This window comes from Ovis canadensis, chromosome 20, assembly GCF_042477335.2.
Source record: "Ovis canadensis isolate MfBH-ARS-UI-01 breed Bighorn chromosome 20, ARS-UI_OviCan_v2, whole genome shotgun sequence".
Lineage (NCBI taxonomy): Eukaryota > Metazoa > Chordata > Mammalia > Artiodactyla > Bovidae > Ovis > Ovis canadensis.
In genome coordinates, this window is record NC_091264.1 from 39,196,055 (window position 1) to 39,218,078 (window position 22,024).

Consider the following 22,024-nt stretch of genomic DNA (forward strand, 5'->3'; position numbering starts at 1 on the left):
AAGCATGTTTATAAAATGAAATTACTAATCATAAAGAACATGTTTTCAAGAGGTATTGGGGCAGAAACCAACACAATATTGTAAAGCAATTACCCTCCAATTAAAGCTGAATATATTTAAATAAAGCAAGGTATTGGGGGATGGAGCAAAATGAAGCCAACAAACGGATCTGTACAGAATTTGGTACTTGGAAGTGGTTGATAAAGTCAGCCGTTGTTAGTTTTGGGTGGTAGGGATGTTGGTGGTATTATTGTTGAAATGTCAATGTGGGAATTTACATTCATTGTTGTTCCAGGTCATCTCACTGATGTGGACCCAATGCTCAGATACATTTGGAATCTGAGCCTGTAACGTAGCTACACATCCATTTAGAAGAGCCGTCATCCAGTGGGTAGACAAAGCCACAGCATTTGCTCCTGGAATGTTGGCTGCACTCAAAGATTCAGTAAAGAAAAGAAAATCAATTTAACTTCTTAATTAAAATATGATGTGATGTTTAGATACCTATGGAAATATGAGGAAGTAGAATGCAAAATTCACCTTCCAAGTGAAACCCCTGACTTCAAAGCAACTCTATGTCTGTGCCAGGGCATTTCGGGCTTTGCAGCGAGACCCTTTCTTTTGCTACTGGAGGTGGGAGTAGAGGAGTGGGTAGAATAGTTTAATAGAATAGTAGTTTCACCACTGCCATCATAAATCTCTTCTAATGTCACCAGAAAGGAAACGAACTTGGTTTCCCACACTATCCTGTTCCTTGCGAATCAGTTCCCAGATTGTTACTTTCATTTCTGACGACTCACAAACCATCTGATTAATAATTCATTCTGGAATTTTGTCAGGGATAATACAAGCCTGCTGCTGCTGCTGCTAAGTCGCTTCAGTCGTGTCTGACTCTGTGCGACCCCATAGACGGCAGCCCACCAGGCTCCGTTGTCCCTGGGATTCTCCAGGCAAGAACACTGGAGTGGGTTGCCATTTCCTTCTCCAATGCATGAAAGTGAAAAGTGAAAGTGAAGTCGCTCAGTCGTGCCTGACTCTTAGCGACCCCATGGACTGCAGCCTACCAGGCTCCTCCGTCCATGGGATTTTCCAGGCAAGAGTACTGGAGTGGGGTGCCATTGCCAGCTTTCTACATTTCCAGAATTCCCCTTGTTTTGCTTTTTAGGCACGAGAAAGAATATTTGCCGTCACCTCTGCCTGTTCTGTGCTCCCTCTCATGTTCATTTCCCCTGTGGATCTTCACTCGTACCAGCAGGTTTTTGCACTCACTATAGGATGATCTCGGATACCAAGGGAAGAAGCAACCAACTTCCTTCACAATCTTTCTTGGCCATGCACTTCCACCTCCTAATGAGCCTTCGTCTACCCTTTCTAGCTTCTTCAAAAGCAACTGTCAGAGTAAAATGGGGTCAGTTGCCCTGCCCTCCTTCCACCTGCCTGTAGCAATGCCCTCCAGTTCACAGTGGATCGTTCCATTTCACTAGTGACTCCAGAAGCATGATATGTATCACCTGCCATCGGAAGGTCACTCCAGCTGACAGAGTCCTAGACCAACTGAGCAAAGCCTGTTCCTTCAGCAAGTCCTCCAACAGCTGGTCCCCCAGCAGAAGTTCTTGCTGGTATCTGTCGATGTTGCTATGGCTTTCCAGGCCATTCCCGGAGGAGACAGCCTGCTCCCCACAGTCTCAGACAGGACGGAAGAAGCAGATGTCATGTTGGGGCCACTGATCTTCCTGGGAAAGACCAGTGATCGTGCTGTGGAAGGGCCCACCTCCTCCTCACCTCTGTGAAGTCGGGCTTAGGCCTGCCCACCAAAGCACCCCTGACTCTGCCTCCCACCGTCCTGGGTCTCCAGGCTGCTTCCCACTCTGTGTGCCTGCATGTGCTTCCCAATAAAAGAATAAAGTGAAAAATATCATGTTCTTCTTGCTCTAAAAGAGTTAAAACCCCTTTCTGCTCCTTTCTGCTCCTTTTTCACAACTTTTAGCTCATCATTTCTTTTCTCTTTTCCTTTCTGACTAGAATATTTTTCATTAAAAAGCCATCACCAAGATGAGCAGAGACACCAGGATATCAACAATAGACTAACATTTGCAAAATTTCAAAGTTTCTTAATAATTACTATGCCATGTTTTCTTCCACAATCATCCTATGAATTAAGGAATGCAACTGGCTAGATTTAAATATAGACATATGCATACGTAGAGAGATACAAAGGTAGATTATATAGTGGGCATGCATACACACCCGCACACAAATTTTATTCTGATAGAATGTGAAAAGAACATTTGGTCCACATGGTGGTAGAGAGTTCTAGAGCCTAAGGTTCCTGACTCCTGACCTATTTCTCTTTCAGTTGGTCTGATCAGATCCAAAGGTAAGCAAGTAATCTCCTTGTACTCGCTCTCTAGGGGAGGCAATAAAAACACAGGCTGTCATTCTGTTTCCCTCACTTAGCCTGAAATTGCCTCTTCTGTCTCATCTCCTGGACCCGCACAGCCCAGCCAAGCCTCTTGCTGCTGATGCTGACAACACAGCATCATGCTAAGTACACCATGATCAGAAGCCTTGGGTTCTAGCCCTGATACCATCAAGGCTTGACAGTGTGATTTTAGAAAGATACTTAGTCTGTTCTTAGAATATAATCCAAACTCCTTACTATGGCCTTCAAGGTCTTCCTGCCTCCCTGAGCTCATCTTTAGCCACTTTACTTTCTTCCTACCCTATTCCTGCCCTTCTGACCTCTAACAGTTCATGAAACTTGATGAGTCATTTGTACTTGCTGCACCCACTGTCTGACTCTCCATAATGACACTTGTCTTTAGCTCAGCTTGAAAGACACCTCTTCTGAAAAGTCTCCTCTGAGCCAAGCCAGGAATCCCAACCCTGCACATATATATGGAAAAAAATATATAATTCTAAAAGATACACATTCCCCAGTGTTCACTGAAGCACTATTTACAATAGCCAAGACATGGAAGCAAACTCAACACCCATCAACAAATGAGTGGACAAAGAAGGTGTGGTGCATACATACAATGGAATATTACTTAGCCATAAAAAATAATGAAATAATGCCATTTGCAACAACTAAGATGGACCTAGAAATCATCGTACTAAATGAGATAAGCCAAAAGACAAATATCATAATCATATTTCTTATATGTGGAATCTAAAATAAAATGATACAAACGAACTTATTGACAAAACAGAAATAGACCCACAGATATAGAAAACGAACTTACTATTACCAAAGGAGAAAGAGGGGTAGGGAGAGACAAATCAGGAGTTTAGGATTAACATATAAACACAACTATATACAAAACAGATGACCAACAAGGACCTCCTGTATAGCACAGGGAACTTTACTCAATATCTTAAAATAATCTAAAAGAGAAAAGAATCTGAAAAGAATATATTATATATATATATGAATCACTTTGCTGTATACCTGAAAGTAACACAATATTGTGAATCAAATATACTTCAATTATAAACAATAGTTTTTAAAAAGTAGCCTTTGCTGTTTTCTATCACTCTATAGCTCTTATCACAACACATGACCCCCTTGTTTTTTGTCTAGCCCCTCCTGACCCTTAAAAGTAGGCACTTTGCACCCTATTCATCATTGAATCACCAGCTTCTGATATAGCAACTAGAACATAGTAAACATTTGATAAATATTGGATAGATGGATGGGTAGGTGGACAAATCGGGCATATTTTTCCACAGATATGAATATCTGCCTTTGCCAAATGACATCAAATTTATAGTGGTAGTAGCTGGCTGAGGAGTAAACCATTTGATGAAATGGATCCCTTGTAAAGATTCTGGAAAATAGTTTCCTGGGTTCACAAGAAGAATCTTAAGAGGAACGAGGTAAGCCACTTAGCACATGATTTTCCTAACTCCCCTTGTATAATTTATAATGTGTTTTCTGATTAAGAACTTAATACATATTCACTGAAAAAATTACATAAAAACTCAATGATGAAAGCAAATATGATCAGTCCTCCAGCCCCATAGGGATAGGCACCCTCAGTGGTTTGGAATACTTTCTTCTAGTCTTTTCCCAAATGCTTGTCATATATGCCTACAGACACAGATACTATAAACACTGTCAGGATTACATTGATGCAATATTTTATAACCTGCACATTTCACTCCTTAATATATTGTAAGCATTTCCCTGCCTGGTTAAATATATCCATCGTGACTTTTCAAGGTTTCTTAGTATAAACACTTACTTCATTTTGTTATTGTTACTATACCTAAAACTTCAAAGACTACAGTTTTTCATAAATATTACATATTTCTAACTGCTTTCTTAAAATCTTGAAAGTGAAATTGCTGAATTAGAGTATGAAGAATTATAAGGTTATTAGTGTATTTTGCAAATGATATTCATAGATAAGGGCATAGTTTTTAGTAGGGTCTGAAGCTCAGTGGTAAAGAACCTGCCTGCCAGTGTAGGAGACGTGGGTTTGACCCCTGGGTCGGGAAGATCCCCTGGAGAAGAAAATGGCAACCCACTGCAGCACTCTTGCCCGGGAATCCCATGGACAGTGGAGCTGAAGGACTAGAGTCCGTGGGATTTCAGAGTCGGACACGACTGAGTGAATGAGCACAGGGCTCAGTTGCCCTCAGCCACCTCGTGGAGAGAAGAGCACAGAAGAACTCCAAAGAATAGCTTAGGGACCAAAATAAAGTTGTCGAATTCTGGGGAGCCAGGACCAGCTGACATACACTTGGTGCCCAGCGTCAACGTGCTGAGATCTAGTCTCCCCTGAGCACCAGCTGCAGCCCCATTTCCGATGAGCCCTAAGCAAGCTTTTCCCCGCTAGTCCAGATAACAACCTCAAGGAGGCCCTTTCTTCCTCTCACTAAATCCAAACTCCTGGTGGCAAATCATCAGAAAGTCCAACTGCTGTGAAAAAGGCTGGTTCTTGCTTTTCCTCTGGGTAGTCGGTCTTAGTTTTATTTTTTAATGAGGAAATAGGCCTTCATTAAATAATTGGATGCAACCACTCTTGATAAGAAATAAAGGACACTGGGCCACGTTAAGTGCTAAAACATCACACTTCATAAAACAGGAGCTGCTTGTGAAAATGAAGTCCATCTAGAGCAACTGACATGGCTACACTTTTTAAAAAATTTGTTTAGAAAAGGTGATTTTTACCCAGAAAGTTGTGGCATTTGTTTTTTAAGTTCAAAAAAAAAAAATCCTTATAAGCTTATAACTCCTAAATCCGAAATCTACAGTCCTGCCTGCGCACCCCCACTTCTTTTGAATAAACATTGTACAATCTGCTGGATTTCTCTACGACTTTTTCTCATACTTGTGAATCTGTTTGGAAAGAAAAGAAAAAGGAGAGGGGAAAAGAGCCTTCTGTTTTTCATAACGTCTAATCTTTTTCCCCATTGGCATTTACCAGATGTTGCTTCGGATCGGAAGATAAATATTAAAATCTAAGCAAGAACAAAGCGGGCTGTTTACTGGGCAGATTTTTCAGATGTTCTCTTGAACACTTGAAAAGACAGGAGACGCTTTGATATGCAGGCTGGCTGGAATCCACAATGGAACAGTCCCTCCGACAACAGCACTGGCCCCAGGGCCATGTCCACCCAACCTGGAGTTCCTGATGATCCCATCAATCCACTGGCCACGCATTTGTGCGCAAAGTCAGGGAGGGAGAGGACTGAGTTACCTGATGAAGAGGCCTGAGAACGATGGGAGGGTAGACTCTGTCCAATGATCTCGTGCCAAGAGGCATCGGGAACTTTCTTCACAGATGTAGAAGTAAGGCCATGACTCCGGCAGGCTCTCTGTCCCCACAGTGATGGTCAAATCACAGTGTATGTAGCTGCAGCTGGAGGTCTCACAATCCTCCTCCTCAGGCCTCAGGTCACACAGGGAAGCTAAGGACACTGCAGGAAAACAGTCACCACTGGTTTAGGTGAGAACCACAGAAAGAACTGAAGGCCTCGCGTCGTTTCATCAACCAAGCCCCTGTGCTGTACTTTGACCAATAGGAAAATAAACTTACTCATTAAAAATCAGAAAAACAAACATCATATATTAACGCATATGTGGAATCTTGAAAAATGATACAGGTGAGCCTATTAGCAGGGCAGGAATAGAGACACAGACGTAGAGAATGAACATAATGGACCTGTGGACATAAGGGTGGGGGAGGGGAGGCTTGAACTTCAAGATTAGGATTGAATATATACACCCACGTGTAAAATAGACAGCTAGTAGGAACTTGTTGTATAACACAGGGAGCTCAGTTCTGTGCTCTGTGATTACCTAGATAGATGGGATGGGAAGGTGGGGCAGTGGGACAGAGGTTCAAGAGGGAAGGGATATGCATATACATATAGCTGATTCCCAGGTGGCACTAGCAGTAAAGAACCCACCTGGCAATGCAGGAGACACGAGAGACGCGGGTTTGATCCCTGGGTCAAGAAGATCCCCTGGAGTAGGAAATGGCAACCCACTCCAGCATTCTTGCCTGGAAAATCCCATGGATAGAGGAGCCTGGTGGGCTATGTCCATAGCATTGCAAAAAGTCGGACATGACTGAAGCCTAGTTGATTTATGTTATTATACGGCAGAAACTCACACAATGTTGTAAAGCAACTATGTGCTGTGCTTAGTTGCTCAGTCATGTCTGACTCGTTGCAACCCCATGGACTATAGCCCTCCAGGCTCCTCTATCCATGTGGATTCTCCAGGCAAGAATACTGGAGTGGGTTGCCATGCCCTCCTCCAGGGGATCTTCCCTACCCGAGATTGAACCCAGGTCTCCCACATTGCAGGTGGATTCTTTACCATCTGAGCCACCAGGGAAGCCCATGAATACTGGAGTGGGTAGCCTCTCTCTTCTCCAGGGGCATCTTCCCAACCCAGGAACTGAAGTGGAGTCTCCTGTGTTACAGGCAGATTTTTTACCAGCTGAGCTACCAGAAAAGCCCAAAGCAACTATACCTCCAATAATAAATAACACATGTCCATGTATGAAAAAAAAACACCAAAATATTGTAATTATCCTCCAATAAAATACATGAAAATTTTTTAAAGTATTAGATATACATAATACATACAGAAGGATATAAATAATGTTTTTGTAAAATATGAATCATCCAAGTAAAAAAAAAAAAAAAACTCATGTGAATGTACCACAGGATCAGCCAACATAAAGTCTAACATCAGCACGATGCTCACCAATCGACGTGCTCCTGGCCAACCCTACCACTTCCTCCTCAGTCTCAGAAACAACCACTAGACAGGTGGCTGATTTTTGCTTCCTTTTGAACTTTAGAAAGTTATACATGGCATAATACTCTTAGACCTGATTTCTTCACTCCACATTATGCTTCCAAGATTTAGCCATATTATCACATATAACTGCTGTTCAGATGTTTTCATTGCTCTCCAACACTGCTTTGTGTGAAAGTACTACAAGATATCTGCCTATTCTGTCACCAATGGACTTTGGGGAATTTCCCAGCTTTTGCCACTACAAATACGTAATGCACTTTCTCTGGAGGATATGTCTCCTAGAAAATTGTTTGTGCCATTTTGCTTTCCTGTCTTTATGGGTTCGCAGTAATCCACATAATTGCCAGCACTTAAGATTATCAGACTTAATTTTGGTCAGTCCAGTGAGTATACAAAAGCATTTCATTGTGACCTTAATTCGCATTTTCATCATTATTTTTTAGGTTGAGCAGCTTTTTGTATATGTAGTAATAACTCCTATTTTCTCTTCTATGAAATTCTCATGTAGGTCACTTGCCCCTTTGTTCTACTGGAATGCTTATCTTTTCCTTATTGATTTGTGCCATTTATATTCTGAGTACTAATCCTGAAGAAGTTACATGCTTATTAACACCTTCTCCAGCTTTGTGGCTAGACTTCTCATTATCTTTATGGGATCTCTTGATTAACTGAAGTTCTTGATTTTCATATAGAGGGTTCTATGAACATTTCATAAAGAAGAAAAGCAATGATCTGAAGCTCTCTGACCCTGAGACCATTTCTTCCCAGGTCACGAGAGACAATGTAAAAAGCATCACCAAGGCAGACTGGCAATAACCTTTAACAGGAGGATGAACAAGTCTGCCATTTCCTACTTTCTTTGGAGTATGAAATGACAACCCACTCTAGTATTCTTGCCTGGAGAACCCTCTGGACAGGGGAGCCTGGCAGGCTAGAGCCCACGGGATTGCAGAGTTGGCCTCGACAAAGCGACTAAGCATGAACAAGTCTCTACGTGAGATGGTTTGGGAGTACCTCTGCCTGAAAACCTTAAATAGAAAAAAAAAACAACAACAACAAATTTTCTCTAGCCTTCTACCTCAGCAGCTAGCCTGTTCATGCAGGTACAGAACACGTGTTATCAAGGACTATGAGTGTGAAGCTAAGACACCTGCCCATATCACATGGCTGCATGCAGCAAGGGAGGCGCCAAGTACACAAGAGGGTTTGCCGCTACTCATTCACACAAAATAGTTACTATTTTTGCTGGTACATTCTGAAGTACCTGACAGACAGTAGGTTCTGTGACTGTGTTCCCAAAGAATTATAGCAGTTAAAACATCTGGAAAGTAAGACTCTCACATGGACAGAGGAAACACGAGAACTTTCCAGTTAGTAAGCCCTAGGGCAAATAAAAATAGGCTTAACACCTATAAAATAATGAACTCATTATGAGTGATTAGGTGGATGCAAATTGACAAGGTGGATTATGATAAATGCCCAGCGCTGGGGATCAGAATCCAGGAATTTTACTCAATTTTACCCAAGGTTCTGCCACGAAATAGCTGTGCAACCTTAATCACTTTAAGTTTTCGCTCCTCACAGAAAAAAATCAGTTTCCATGAGGAAGTCATGTCGTATAATTCAAGATACAAAATTCAGGAAACGAAAAGATCAAATATCTTGCTGATTTTAAACAAATACAGAGTGTTAAACAGACAAGGTGCTATAACAACCTATCATATGAAAAAGTAAAATTCTTCTTTCATTAGAAGTATAATCTGAGAGAAAAGTAAAGATGGGTGTGTGTGTGCCCAGTCTCTTCAGTCATATCCGGCTCTTTGCAACCCTATGAACTGTAACCCGCCAGGCTCCTGTGACCATAAGATCTCCAGTCAAGAATCCTGGAGTGGGTTGCCATGCCTTCTGCCAGGGGATCTTCCCGATCCAGGGATCGAACCCAGGCCTCCTGCCATCTCCTGCATTCTTTACTGCTGAGCCACTGGAGAAGCCCCAGAGTAAAGATGAATGACCCCAAAGCAGCAAAAGGACTTTTTAAAAAGCTTCATCTTTTTAAAAAAAATTTATTGAAGTATAGTTGATTTACAATACTATTTTAGTTTCAAGGATACAGCATAGTGATTCCATATTTCTACAGAGTCTCAGAAGAGAAATGCCAAAATGTTTACTGATACAGCAGTTCCCAAGGTCGTGCATTTCTAACAGAGTCACAGGTGCTGCTACTGTTGCTGCTCCAGTAATAATAATTTTTTTCAATAATCCTTCCATAATAATATAATCCTCAATAATAATATCGTTGAGAAGCATTATGTTAGAAGAACTGAAATTATTCAGCTTTCCCAAGGGCTTCCAACTGATTAAGGTGAAAAAAATAGAGTGAGGAGCATTAGGTAAAAGGGCAGATTTCTCTGGAAAGAGTAACTGTGAAACACTTGAGGGGGTTACTGCTGTGAAAGTGCCCACTAAAAAAATCTTTTAAAGTATAACAGATTCTTAACTAACTTGATTCTATACAGTCCTTTCTGAAGGAAGGGGGATTCCTTCCTAGTTTTTAGAAATTTCTGAGATACATCCCTCTGACAATTTGATGTTCATTATAGACCTACTTCTTGGGGGAAAAAATACATAATCATAGTCACAAAATATTTTATTCAATTTCAGAGATTCATAGATAATCCCCAACTTCCATCTTGGATATTAAGTAAGAAACCAATGGATTAGGATTTCACAAGTTCCTCCCCATCTTTAGACATCTTTTAAAAGACTTATTTTTTAATGAAAAAGGAAAAGTCAAATTATCCATTTCTCTGGAATGAATGAGCAGCCCTTGCACAATCAACGAGTGTTTGCTGACACCTAGTGGTTAGAGTAAGAGTCACAGTTTCTCACTCATGCTTTCCTCTTAAAAATCAAGAAATTTTGAAGTCTTTTTATAAATTTAACCAAATCTCACTAAATATAATAATTTATTTTATTCTCCTCCTATGAGTTATGAAACTCCCAATAAAACACAACTTCTCTAACCCTGACTTCATGGTTTTTAAGTTCATACTTCTGGTTGTCTTGAAACAATAGCAAGGGGTTGACTGATAATAAACAGTGTATGTGTGAAAGCCACACCTTCTCCCAGGGGCAAAAAAAAAAGAACTGTGGCAGCATTTCTTAAATATTAGGACCTAGAAATGGTTGGTTTTGTTTCCCCGGTGACTCAGAGGGTAAAGAATGCTCCAGCAATGTAGGAGATCCAGGTTTGATCCCTGGTTCGGGAAGATCCCCTGGAGAAGGGGGTGGCTATCCACTCCAGTATTCTTGTCTGGTGAATCCCACAGACAGAGGAGACTAGCAGGCTACAGCCCATGGGGTCGCAATGAGTGAAACACGTCTGAGCAACTAACATTTTATGTTTCCACCATTTCCCAATTCCCTTATTTATTCTTTCATCAAACATGGATTTTGTACATCCCCTAAGCCAGGAAAGTTCTATGCATAGGAGTGAGAGCAGAGAAACAGATATATTAACTTAAATTTTCTACCATATCCTAAATTTCCTATTGCAGAATCTTAAGTAGAATAATACTCTCTTCTATAATGTTCTGCTTATACACATGATAATAAGACCCTCAGATTCTGATATTTTAAACAAGGGTTGTTTCTCCTCCCCCAACTTTGCCCCCTCCTCTCGTTCCTCCATCTGGTCTAAGACGACCCAATGTAAACTACCATCACAATAGTATTATACATCATGGAATTTTTGTCCAAGCTCAGATGAAGTGATGCTTTTATCATTGTAAGTCTTTTTACCCACGGTCAAGTTGCTAACACATAAATTAGGAATATAACTTAAAGCATTACACAGAAAATATGAGGGCAAATGGTTTTTAAGTGCACAGGTACAAGATGTATGACCATGCAAACAAGATAATCACATGGTTTAGCTGACCCTGTAGTGATTAATGGCAATTTCATCCCTGAAACATTCTTTTTCTGAAGCTCAGTGGGTAGTTAGTATGTGTTGTGAGCTTCATGGGAAAATCAAGCCTTGCACTTTGCATTCTAACCCCCCCACCCCACAAAGACATAGCTTCCCATGCCATATTTTACATGATGACTACACAGCTTAACGGAGAAGGCGATGGCACCCCACTCCAGTACTCTTGCCTAGAAAATGCCATGGACAGAGGAGCCTGGTAGGCTGCAGTCCATGGGGTCTCGAAGAGTCAGACACGACTGAGTGACTTCACTTTCACCTTTCACTTTCATGCATTGGAGAAGGCAATGGCAACCCACTCCAGTGTTCCTGCCTGGAGAATCCCAGGGACGGGGGAGCCTGGTGGGCTGCCGTCTATGGGGTCACACAGAGTCTGATACGACTGAAGTGACTTAGCAGCAGCAGCAGCAGCACAGCTTAAAGGGCTTCCCAGGTGGTTCATGGGTAAAGAATCTGCCTGCCAATGCAGGAAATGCAGGTTCAGTCCGTGGGACAGGAAGATCACCGGAAGAAGGAAACAGCAGCCCATCCTAGTATTCTTTCCTGGAATATCCCACAGACAGAGGAGCCTGGCAGGCTACAGTCCATAGGGTCGCAAGGAATTGGACATGACTTAGCGGCTAAACAGCAACAAACTACAACAAAGCTTAAAGCAATGAGAGATTGTGGTTATTTTACTGAGTTACGGCTCAGATAATCACCTGGACTTTGGAGAATAAAAGGATAATGTCAACATTGACCCTTTTGCCTATAATAAGATTCAGGACCTGAGCACACTAATTTGCAAGCCATTTCCAGCCGGATGATGTAATCCCTTCCCTAGTACTTCCAGTAGGCACACATTTCCAGCAGCCCCACCTCAGGAGACCAAGAGACTATTTTCTCCATAATGCTATGCTGCCATTGAAACTATATTCACAACTCAAAATCACTTTCTCCATCATCACAGAACTGTTGCCAAAAATGCGTGATAAATTTTTTGCTGTTATTAATACAACAGAAAAAGCTATTATGAGTCATCTTAATAGGTGGTCCTCAGAACTACCACTTTACATGGGGATCAGAGAAAACTTTTTCCATAGCAACAAACAGAAAAATTGAGTCAATAGAGTATGAATTACCAAAATAATGGAGTTAACCAAAGTATGCTAATTTTACACCTACTCTTTATAAAACAAATCTGGTGTTTTTACTGACCATCGAGAGGCAGAACCAAGCAGCTGAAGGCAGACACCGTCGCATTAGCCAAGACTTGGCAGGGAGCACCACACACGGCAGCTGAGATGTTCCCGGGAGAAAATCCTGTTCCGAACACATGCACGAGCCTCCCGCCTAGGCGGCCTTTAAAGACAAAATGAGGAGTTTACCATCTCAGAGGCAAATCTTTTTTTTTTCCTCAAAATTCAAGCCCATGCTTTCTTGCTGCCCACCCTTCTTTCCATGCCCACCAGAGTCCACACAATAGGCCTGAGATCCCTGATTTTCTCAGTTTCCTCTCACTAAGCTCTGAGCTCTGAATCCCGTTCTGTCAAACCCTGCTGCTAAAGTCGCTTCAGTCGTGTTCGACTCTGTGCGACCCCACAGGTGGCAGCCCACCAGGCTCCCCCGTCCCTGGGATTCTCCAGGCAAGAACACTGGAGTGGGTTGCCATTTCCTTCTCCAATGCATGAAAGTGAAAAGTGAAAGTGAAGTCGCTCAGTCGTGTCTGACTCTTAGCGACCCCATGGACTGTAGCCTACCAGGCTCCTCCATCCATGTGATTTTCCAGGCAAGAGTACTGGAGTGGGGTGCCATTGCCTTCTCCGGTCAAACCCTAGTCATACTCAACAACCTATGAAAAGTGTCATGATTCTTACATGTGAAAATAATGCTTGTTTATAGTTTATAAACTTTTATACAGGAGAGTACAAAATGAAAGTAAAACTTCCCTTACCTACTTATCTCACTCCCCAGAAAAAGACATGTCTAGTTTCTTGTGAAGCCTTTAGGATGTTCTAAAGCATATAGACTATGTTACTACAAACTGATCATTCTATACATAGCATTCTACGACTTGTTTTCTTAATTAGAAATGCAGCATAAACATCTTTCCAAGTCTACATATATATATATATATATATATATATATATAGAGAGAGAGAGAGAGAGAGAGAGAGAGAGAGAGGTCCAGCTCTTCATTTTAACAGACACTTAGAATTCCATTATATGACTATGCCCTAATTTACTGAGCAATTTTCCTGTTGATTGCTGAAAGTAAAAGCGAAAGTCACTTAGTCGTGTCCGACTCTTTGCAACCCGATGGACTATACAGCCCATGGAATTCTCCAGTCCAGAATACTGGAGTGGGTAGCCTTTCCCTTCTCCAGGGGATATTCCCAACCCAGAGATTGAACCCAGGTCTCCCACATTGCAGGAGGATTCTTTACCAGCTGAGCCACCAGGGAAGCCTAAGAATACTGAAGTGGGTGGCCTATCCCTTCTCCAGGAGATCTTTGCAACCCAGGAATCGAACCTGGGTCCCCTGCATTGCAGGCGGATTCTTTACCGACTGAGCTATCAGGAATAGTTCCATAAGTTCTCCCCTTTTGCTGCAATTAAAAATGCTGCAATGAACTATACACTTATATGAATAAAAATGATGTAAACTCTTAGACATGGAATTACTAGGTCAACGAAAAGTAAATTTTTAGTTTGGGAGGATATGGCCGTATTTCTCTCCAGAATATTGTTGCCCTGCTTAACACTCCTACCTGCTGTTTAGGAAGTATGCCTACCCAATTCGTAAAGTCAAGACAATATGTTTTGCTTCAGTATGAGAACCAATAAAGGAAAATGCCAGTTGAAATCTCTAGTCCATGCTGAGATTCCAGCTTCTCCCACCTTCATGTCAAGTCTAGGTGGTACTTACACAGCCACCTGACCAAGTTTTTGCCAGGGTACATTCTTACCCCTGCTCTCTTGCCTAAAAGTCATAGATTCTTAAAGAGTTGAAAGGGGAACTAGGGAGGAAAAACCAGCCCCAACCTTTAATCAAATAAAAATGCTGAGGCTTAAAAAAGTTACCCAGCTAAGATAGTAACAGACTTAGAAACACGTCCAATCCCTATAGTATCTCACCCAGCTGAGGTCGGACACATTTGTTCCAAAAAATGGATTGGTACTCCCTCGCCTAGGACCCTGCTCCATGACTTCTAAACTTTATGCATCACAATCACGTTTGAACTATCTTAAGTGTGTTTATGTGCTGAGTCACTTCAGTTGTGTCTGATTCTTTACAACCCCATGGTCTGTAACCCACCAGGCTCCTCTGTCCATGGGGTTCTCCAGGCAAAAATACTGGAGTGGGTTGCCATGCCTCCTCCAGGGGATCTTCCCCACCCAGGGATGGAACCCACATCTCTTATGTCTCCTGCACTGGCAGGTGGGTTCTTTACCACTAGCGCCACCTGGGAAGCCCCATCTTAAGGGCAGGAAGACATTAAGGGAACAGAAACCCAAACCTTCACTGTAAGAAAAGGCAAAGCACACTGCAGCCTATCTAAAAGGAGAGAAAGTTCAACCAATGCCGTTGTACTGCACAATTGGCCTGTTATTGATGGAGTATGAATTCATCTGTGAAATGGTACAAAATGATAAAAATTAATCATATTTAATACGTTTAAAACAATTCAAATTGGCAAATAGGTCTAAAAATAGATGAAGGCATTTATGCTCTACTTAAATGATCAAATTATGAGCTCTTACAAATGGTATTATTTAATTTAAAACACAAATTAAAGTGGGTTAATGCATCAAATTAAAAGACAATCAAACACTTAGAGAATATGCACAATCTCTTCAACAAAAAAAAAAAAAGCCTCATAACTGGAGCATGACAAAGTTTTAGGAGGAAGCTGCGACTGTAAGAGGCCAACCGGCTTCTCTCTTCTTCTATTGTTCAAACTGATGCTGATTTCCTACCTTGTAGAGTGCTGAGAGGAGCTGTTAATTCACTTACATAAAGAAAGCTCTCTGCCTCATCTGTCTGACTTACCAAAATTCTCGGTCACTGCTGTAATGGTCACTCTGGAAGTGAACACCAGGACGGACGAGGCCCACCCTCTCATGCGGTCGTAACCTCTGACTTGGTACTCCCCGGTTGGAAGAGATGGGACCACACAGTGGAGAAGGGTATGGTTGCCAGAGACACCCACACAAGGGGACATCCCAATAAAAATGTCTATGTTTGCAGCTCCTGAGATCCGGGCTACCGAAAAGGTTAAAACATCATCAGTCTGAGAAACAGAGAGCAATTCAGGAGTGAAGGCGCTGCTGTAACCGATGACACCCATCTGATAGGAAGCTCCGTCTACCTCTATGTCCAGGGCAGCAGAGCCATTCCCTGCAGGAACAGCACATTGGATGAGCTCAGAGCCGAGGCTCACGGTCAGGCAGGCCTGCTGACCAATGTAGACTAACGTGGAGTTCAGTCCCTTCAGGGCAGTGCCCTCCAACGTCAAGAGGCTTCCACCATGGAGGCTGACATTCTTGGGGAAGTAATGAAACACTTGAGGCCAAACATGGAAGTGTCTGGAAAAGTTACTAGAACAGGCATACCCATATCTTGCATGTAAAACAGATAGGTAGTGAGGTCCAGGGGACAAGTCACTTATCCAGCATGCCACGTGGCTTGCATTATGGAAAGTCACAGTGCAAGCAAGACGATCATCCACAAACACCACTGGCTCATCAGCCGTGATACCTAACCTCTGACCCCTAACCAGCACTGTCGTCAGAGACCCACTGATGTTTGTGGTCCAATCATCCATGATAGGAGTTGTCTCTTCACACAAGAAAAGAGTACAATTCCCCTGACACATGCTGGGAAGTCCATTCACCAGGACAGTGACATTCAGGGTGAAGGAAGCACCAGGCAAGGGATCACCCACGGGGGTAATCCGGCAGAGGACTGTCTGGTCCCCAAAACTCAAAATCACACAGGTAAAGGGACCCGAGAGGTCAACCTCCACTGACCCCCTGCTGGAGCGGAAAGCCAAGCCCCTCACTGTGAGAACAGTCCCTCCGCAAGTGGACCCGCGTGTTGGGAAAACGGCGGTTATCTGAGGCATCACCACCCACTGCCAGGGCACCGCAGACATGTCAGCAAACCCCATCTGCCTCTGGTGGACTTGGAGAGGATACAGGCCGGCCTCCAAAGTGTCAAGAGGAAAAGCACACCCAGCCAGGCTCAAGCTGCTCCCGGGAGATGGGATCTGGAGATCACAGCTCAAGTTACCCAGAAGGACCACTGAGTCGGAGAGATTTCGTCCCTCCACGTAGAGCCTCAGGCTCTGATTCGCAACTTCTCCTCGCATGACGGTGACCACTGGCGTTGCTGCCACTTCGTACATGAAGGTGAAGCCCTTCCCCACCAGGCGAGGCGAAGGTCGGTGGGGGAAGGGCTTGCTGCCAGCCCAGACCTCCACAGGGACTGGGGCGCTCAGCGGCAGGGGGGCTGGCGGCGGGGTCTCACACCAGACGCTGGTCTCTGTTGAGTTCACAATGTCACAGGACCGACTGCCCACCAGCACCCAAAGCAAAGCTCGGTCCCTGCTGAACCCTCTTCCTGAGATGCTGAGGATGGTTCCACCTGAAGCACAAATATTGAGAAAAAAACTGAGAAGCAGGTATTTCAGAACTAGGAACTCACAGCAGCTGTGTGAGCCCCAGCACAACTAAGTGAAAGGTGGGGTAAGTGTTAGTGAAATTCTTTCGCCTCATCCCACCAGTGTTAAATGTACGACCATTTTGGCAGGAGTCAGATGGGATGAAATTCACATGGCAGTAAAACAACACAAATTATTCTATAAGAAGAATGTTTATAAAATTTAAGACAAAATATATTTTCAAGTATATTTATAGATCCTAGACAACTTCGACACTAATGAAAAATTAAATTTCTTGACGTGCTCTCATCATCTGCTGTATTGTCATACATGCTATTCTACATTATTCTATATATTACCATGTAGAGAGAGTATATGTATAATTCATATACACATGTATACAACATATACATTAATAAAAAATAAAAAATCTAGTCTTCTTATCATCTGTTGTATTAACTGCCCTATTATTCCCTATTATTCTCTGTATTATTATGCAGAGTATATGTATATTGTTCTATATATGGCCAAACTAACAGCATATTAAAAAGCAGAGACATTACTTTGCCAACAAAGGTCCGTCTAGTCAAAGCTATGGTTTTGTCAGTAGTCATGTATGCATGTGAGAATTGGACCAAAAAGAAAGCTGAGCACCAGTTCAAATTGATGGATTTCAACTGTGGTGTTAGAGAAGATTCTTGAGAGTCTCTTGGGCTGCAAGGAGATCAAACCACTCAATTCTAAAGAAAATCAGTCCTGAATATTCATTGGAAGGACTGATGCTGAAGCTGAAATCCCAATACTTTGGCCCCCTGATGCGAAGAATTGACTCACTGGAAAAGACCCTGATGCTGAGAAAGATTAAAGGCAGGAGGAGAAGGGGATGACCGAGGATGAGATGGTTGGATGGCATCACCGACTCGATGGACATGAGTTTGAGCAAGCTCTGGGGGTTGGTGATGGACAGGGAAGCCTGGCATGCTGAAGTTCATGGGGTCACAGAGTTGGACACAGCTGAGCAACTGAACTGATATTCAACTAACACACTGATGAAAAATTAAATTTGTTGAATTCTTCTACTTATCCTCTATATTAGTCTATATAATGTTTCAGTAATCCATATATTGTATAGTCATATGTGTATTTGTATGTCACATATCAAGAGCCACTGAAGCATGCTTGTGATTTTGCTGCTCTAGCCATATTGTCTCACTTTCTAGTTGAGGGCCAATCAAACTCTCGCCACAGAACAGGGATGCGAGCCATGTACCCCTTATCATCACCAAATCAGCGGTAAGGTAAAGCAGCTTTTAAAAGGACTATACTATGTTCAAAAAGGATAATGTACCTACTATAGAATGCAGGGAACACTTTGATACTCCGTTAATGGCCTACATGGAAAAAGAATCTAAAAAGGAATGGATATACGTATATATATTCACTTTACTGTATACCTGAAACTAACGTAACATTGTAAATCAACTACACTTCAATAAGAAAATTCTAATGAACAATGTGCTATTTCATACGCCGTCACAACGATTATCACATGCAAATACATAGCTTTCTTTCTTTTTTCTGAAGATGAATCGTTTTCTATATTTCTCTATTTGTCCAGTCCTGACATCGCCCATATTGGCATTTGTGTTTTTTTTTTTTTAGTTAGTGAGGTATAGTTGCTTTACACTGTTGTGTTAGTTTCTGCTGAACAACAAAGTGAATCAGCTATTCGTATAAATACATCCCCTCTCTCTTGGAGCTCCCTTCCACCCACTCCTTCCCATCCATCTCCTGACTCTGTCTGGTCCTTCATCCACATCCCAGAGCAAGTAAAGACATCAGAGACGCATGTCTCCTCTCCTTGCATAAGCAGTATCGAAACGCTAACTCAGGAAGCTCTTCACTTGTTCTCTGCATTTTTTTCAGTTGAACTGTACTCGGTCTACAACGTCATGCTCATTTCCACTCATTTCTGGTGTATAGCAAAGTGATTTGGTGATATGTACTCAAGATGTGCCACTTTTTAGATACTTCAGCCTCTTTCCATTGGAAAAAAAAAAAAGAAAACTAGACACACCTATTTTTCATAAAAAATTCCTTAATTTTCTGAACTCACTGGGCTAAAGAATCCTGAGTTTCACACACTCCAAAGTAGACCACTCAGCTCCCAGGGCAGGGCAAACTGCCTCTCCCTGCAGCCCCATCTCTAGTCTCACTGGTTTATAAATCCAGGAGCAAAATCTGAATAACCAGGGAGTAGACTTGCAGAATAAATGAAACCAGTCAGGCCAGAGCCACTCACCCACAAGTGACCCACAGCGAGGCTGGATGCTGAAGACTTCTGTGATGTACTGGATGTGAAGATCCACCCTACAGAAAATGAGGAGATGGTCATGAAATAACTGAAAGTCAGGAGAAAAGAAGGCACAAAACAGCAGAAATGTGTATATTAGAAAGAAAAAAGAAATGGGGCTGTGACGGAAAGCCTATGAGACCAGCACTGCCCACCAGAGAAAGAGGGAAATAGTGTAGAAAAGAATCTGTAGGGGACGCTTTCCTGCACGGGCATCCGGTGGGCACATCAGTCTCCCTGAGTTTAGCTACTCTCTGGAATGAAGTGAGGGAACTTCCGGAGAAATGCTGGGCAGAGGGACTTTAGGGTAAACAGGACTGAGAACAGCTTGTGCAGTAATTGACAGCATTTATTCAAAGCCCAAGATACAGTCTAATTAAAGGTCTTAGTGAAAGCAGTCTCTTATTAAGCACAGATTCTTCCTCCTGACATAGAGGTGCCCACCCCACCCCAGCCCAACCAAGAGACATGACATCTTAGCTCCAGAAAGTTCTCTTTTCCCCAACTAGTAAGCCAAAAATTGGACTTGAGAGTAAACTGTCCTGTAAGATCTCTAAGATTTGTTCAAATTTTAGGATTCTAGTGTGTTTATCTCTTAACTTCAGAGGAAGAAGAAAAAAAATAATGACCTAACTCAAAGCTAGAATTCTTCAGCTGAATCATTAGACCATCAGGAGAGCTATAATGAATGGCAGGAGTCCACCTCACCCTTGTGCGTGAATGTGGACTCCATTGATGGAGACTGAGATTCCGTGGAGCCCGGCAGGCAGCGGGGGGAGCACCACCTCCAGGCCCTGAGCTGTCTGCGCTTGGACCCAAGCCCTGGTGTCCCCAATGCGGACTTCAGCATCCAGATCTGTGTGGTTCACTGGCAGCACCATTCCAATGGAAAGGATCTCACCTCCTGTGTTGAAGAAAATCCATTAGCCCCTGTGAAGTGGATTAGTGCTTCAATCACGTATTCAATTCTAAAACTATCTTTCTGGATTAAACACATGGTCAGTACTGTGCATAATACTCTAATCAAGAGTTTTAATGTCCACCTGATTTTTTTTCATGAAACTTACAACTCTTTAATGGAGCTACAGCCTATAACCTCAAGGGCACAGAAAGCAAAATTGTCAGAATGATTATACTCAAGAAGCACTAGTTCATCTCAGTGTCAAGGCAAATCAAGTAGTTATGATGGTCTTCATAACCAGAAAGTAACACCTCGTGACCTCTTTTTTAGCCTCCACTTCTCTGAAGATGAAAATCTAAAACTCTTTCTCCAGTATGCACTGAGCCCCATAGCAATGCTATATAGGCATTCAGTCATTCACAGGGAAGCCTGGCACACTGCAGTCCATGGGGCTGCAAAGAGTCGGACACAACTGAGTGACTGAACAACAACAATTCACAATTATGGAGTCCTTTCACCTATACTATCCCATTCGACCCTCACACTGGCCTGATAACAGTATTCGGACAGTTAGCAGGACCAGCATTTTGCTTTTGAGGAAACCAAGGCTCAGAAGTCTAGGTCTCAGAGATGATTAATGGAAATGTGAGGGCCTGAGCCCAGTCTTGTAAATATCTCAATGCATTTTTAGTTTATTAGCAACTCTACTAAAGTGCCATGTATATTATAAGCATTCATTGTACATGAATAAAATGAATACTTCATTTTATCTCAAATATTTCTTGAGTATAAAGAAGAATATGCCACAGAGGCACAAAATAAGTTAAATATGGCCCTTGCCCTCAAAGAACCTCCAAAGTTAATAAAAATAGGTGCCGAAAAAGCTTCAGAACAAGACAAGCCATAAAGAGGTGTAAATTAGGCATGGCATTGTTCAAATCAGAGCCACCGTCTGAATATCAAGAAAGGCCCTGTGGGCAAGATGGTGCCTGAAATTCAGTTTGAAAGATAAATCCCAATAAGGACTGATAGAGAGTCAAGGATGTACAATTTGATTCTAAAAACTTCAGTTTTACCCAAAGCTTTGCCTTTTATAGCAATTTCTCATTTAATCACCCAGTAACTTGGAGAGAAGGAAAGAGAAGGGGTGACTTCCTGGAATTCCAGGTACATGTGGATACAGGTAAGGATTGTATGGAAAGAGGCCAAGTTAAAGATGGTTCTGTGGCTGAAGAAAGCTAACTTCATTTTCTTCCCTGTTCCACATCCTCTTTACTTCTTCCTGTCTTCCCAACCTCATTTCTACTGTCAGGTCTGAAGCCTCAGTGTAGTGAGTGCAAAAATTTCAGGGTTGACTGGGAAGACATGATCACAAGGTGGCCGGAGCACAGAACAAGATATATAGAGATGGTGCTTTGACAAGTTCCATAGGTGGGGAAATCTGCCAGCTGGAGACCTTCCAGAAGCATTAATCAGAGACTGCCGCCCAGAAGAGGAGGAGGGCAAAGAACTCCTAGGGGAGAAAGAGATCAGAGAGGCAGCTTCTATGCCCCTCACATAATGAGTCACTCAGCATCCCAGTGGGTAGTTTCTGGGTCAGAGAGCTTTGCAGGGTGGTAACGGCTCTAAGTCCTCCAGGTTGATCTGATCTATGGCTATCAGATGTTAAATGCGTTTTTGTAGGGTGTGTAAAGCAGATAGGCTCTAGAAGGTTAAATAAATATGCTTGTGGGCGGTGCAGGGATGGGGGAGGTGCTTCCCTGGTAGCTCAGACGGTAAAGTGTCTGCCTGCAATGCAGGAGACCTGGGTTCCATCCCAGAATTGGGAAGATCCCCTGGAGAAGGAAATGGC

At 42.6% G+C, this 22,024-nt stretch overlaps 1 protein-coding gene across 5 annotated transcripts in view; it reads right to left on the reverse strand.

The window, feature by feature from the left end:
- The window catches only part of PKHD1 (PKHD1 ciliary IPT domain containing fibrocystin/polyductin), a 456,884-nt gene that overhangs the window by 374,892 nt on the left and 59,968 nt on the right, over positions 1 to 22,024 (reverse strand). For all 5 annotated transcript variants that reach the window (XM_069562807.1, XM_069562808.1, XM_069562806.1 and 2 more), the window contains exons 30-34: positions 19,980 to 20,175; positions 19,221 to 19,288; positions 15,307 to 16,902; positions 12,471 to 12,614; positions 5,709 to 5,928 (exon numbers count right to left, since the gene is read on the reverse strand). In XM_069562807.1, the coding sequence (XP_069418908.1) occupies positions 5,709 to 5,928; positions 12,471 to 12,614; positions 15,307 to 16,902; positions 19,221 to 19,288; positions 19,980 to 20,175 (2,224 nt within the window). The remainder of the gene's footprint in view (positions 1 to 5,708; positions 5,929 to 12,470; positions 12,615 to 15,306; positions 16,903 to 19,220; positions 19,289 to 19,979; positions 20,176 to 22,024) is intronic.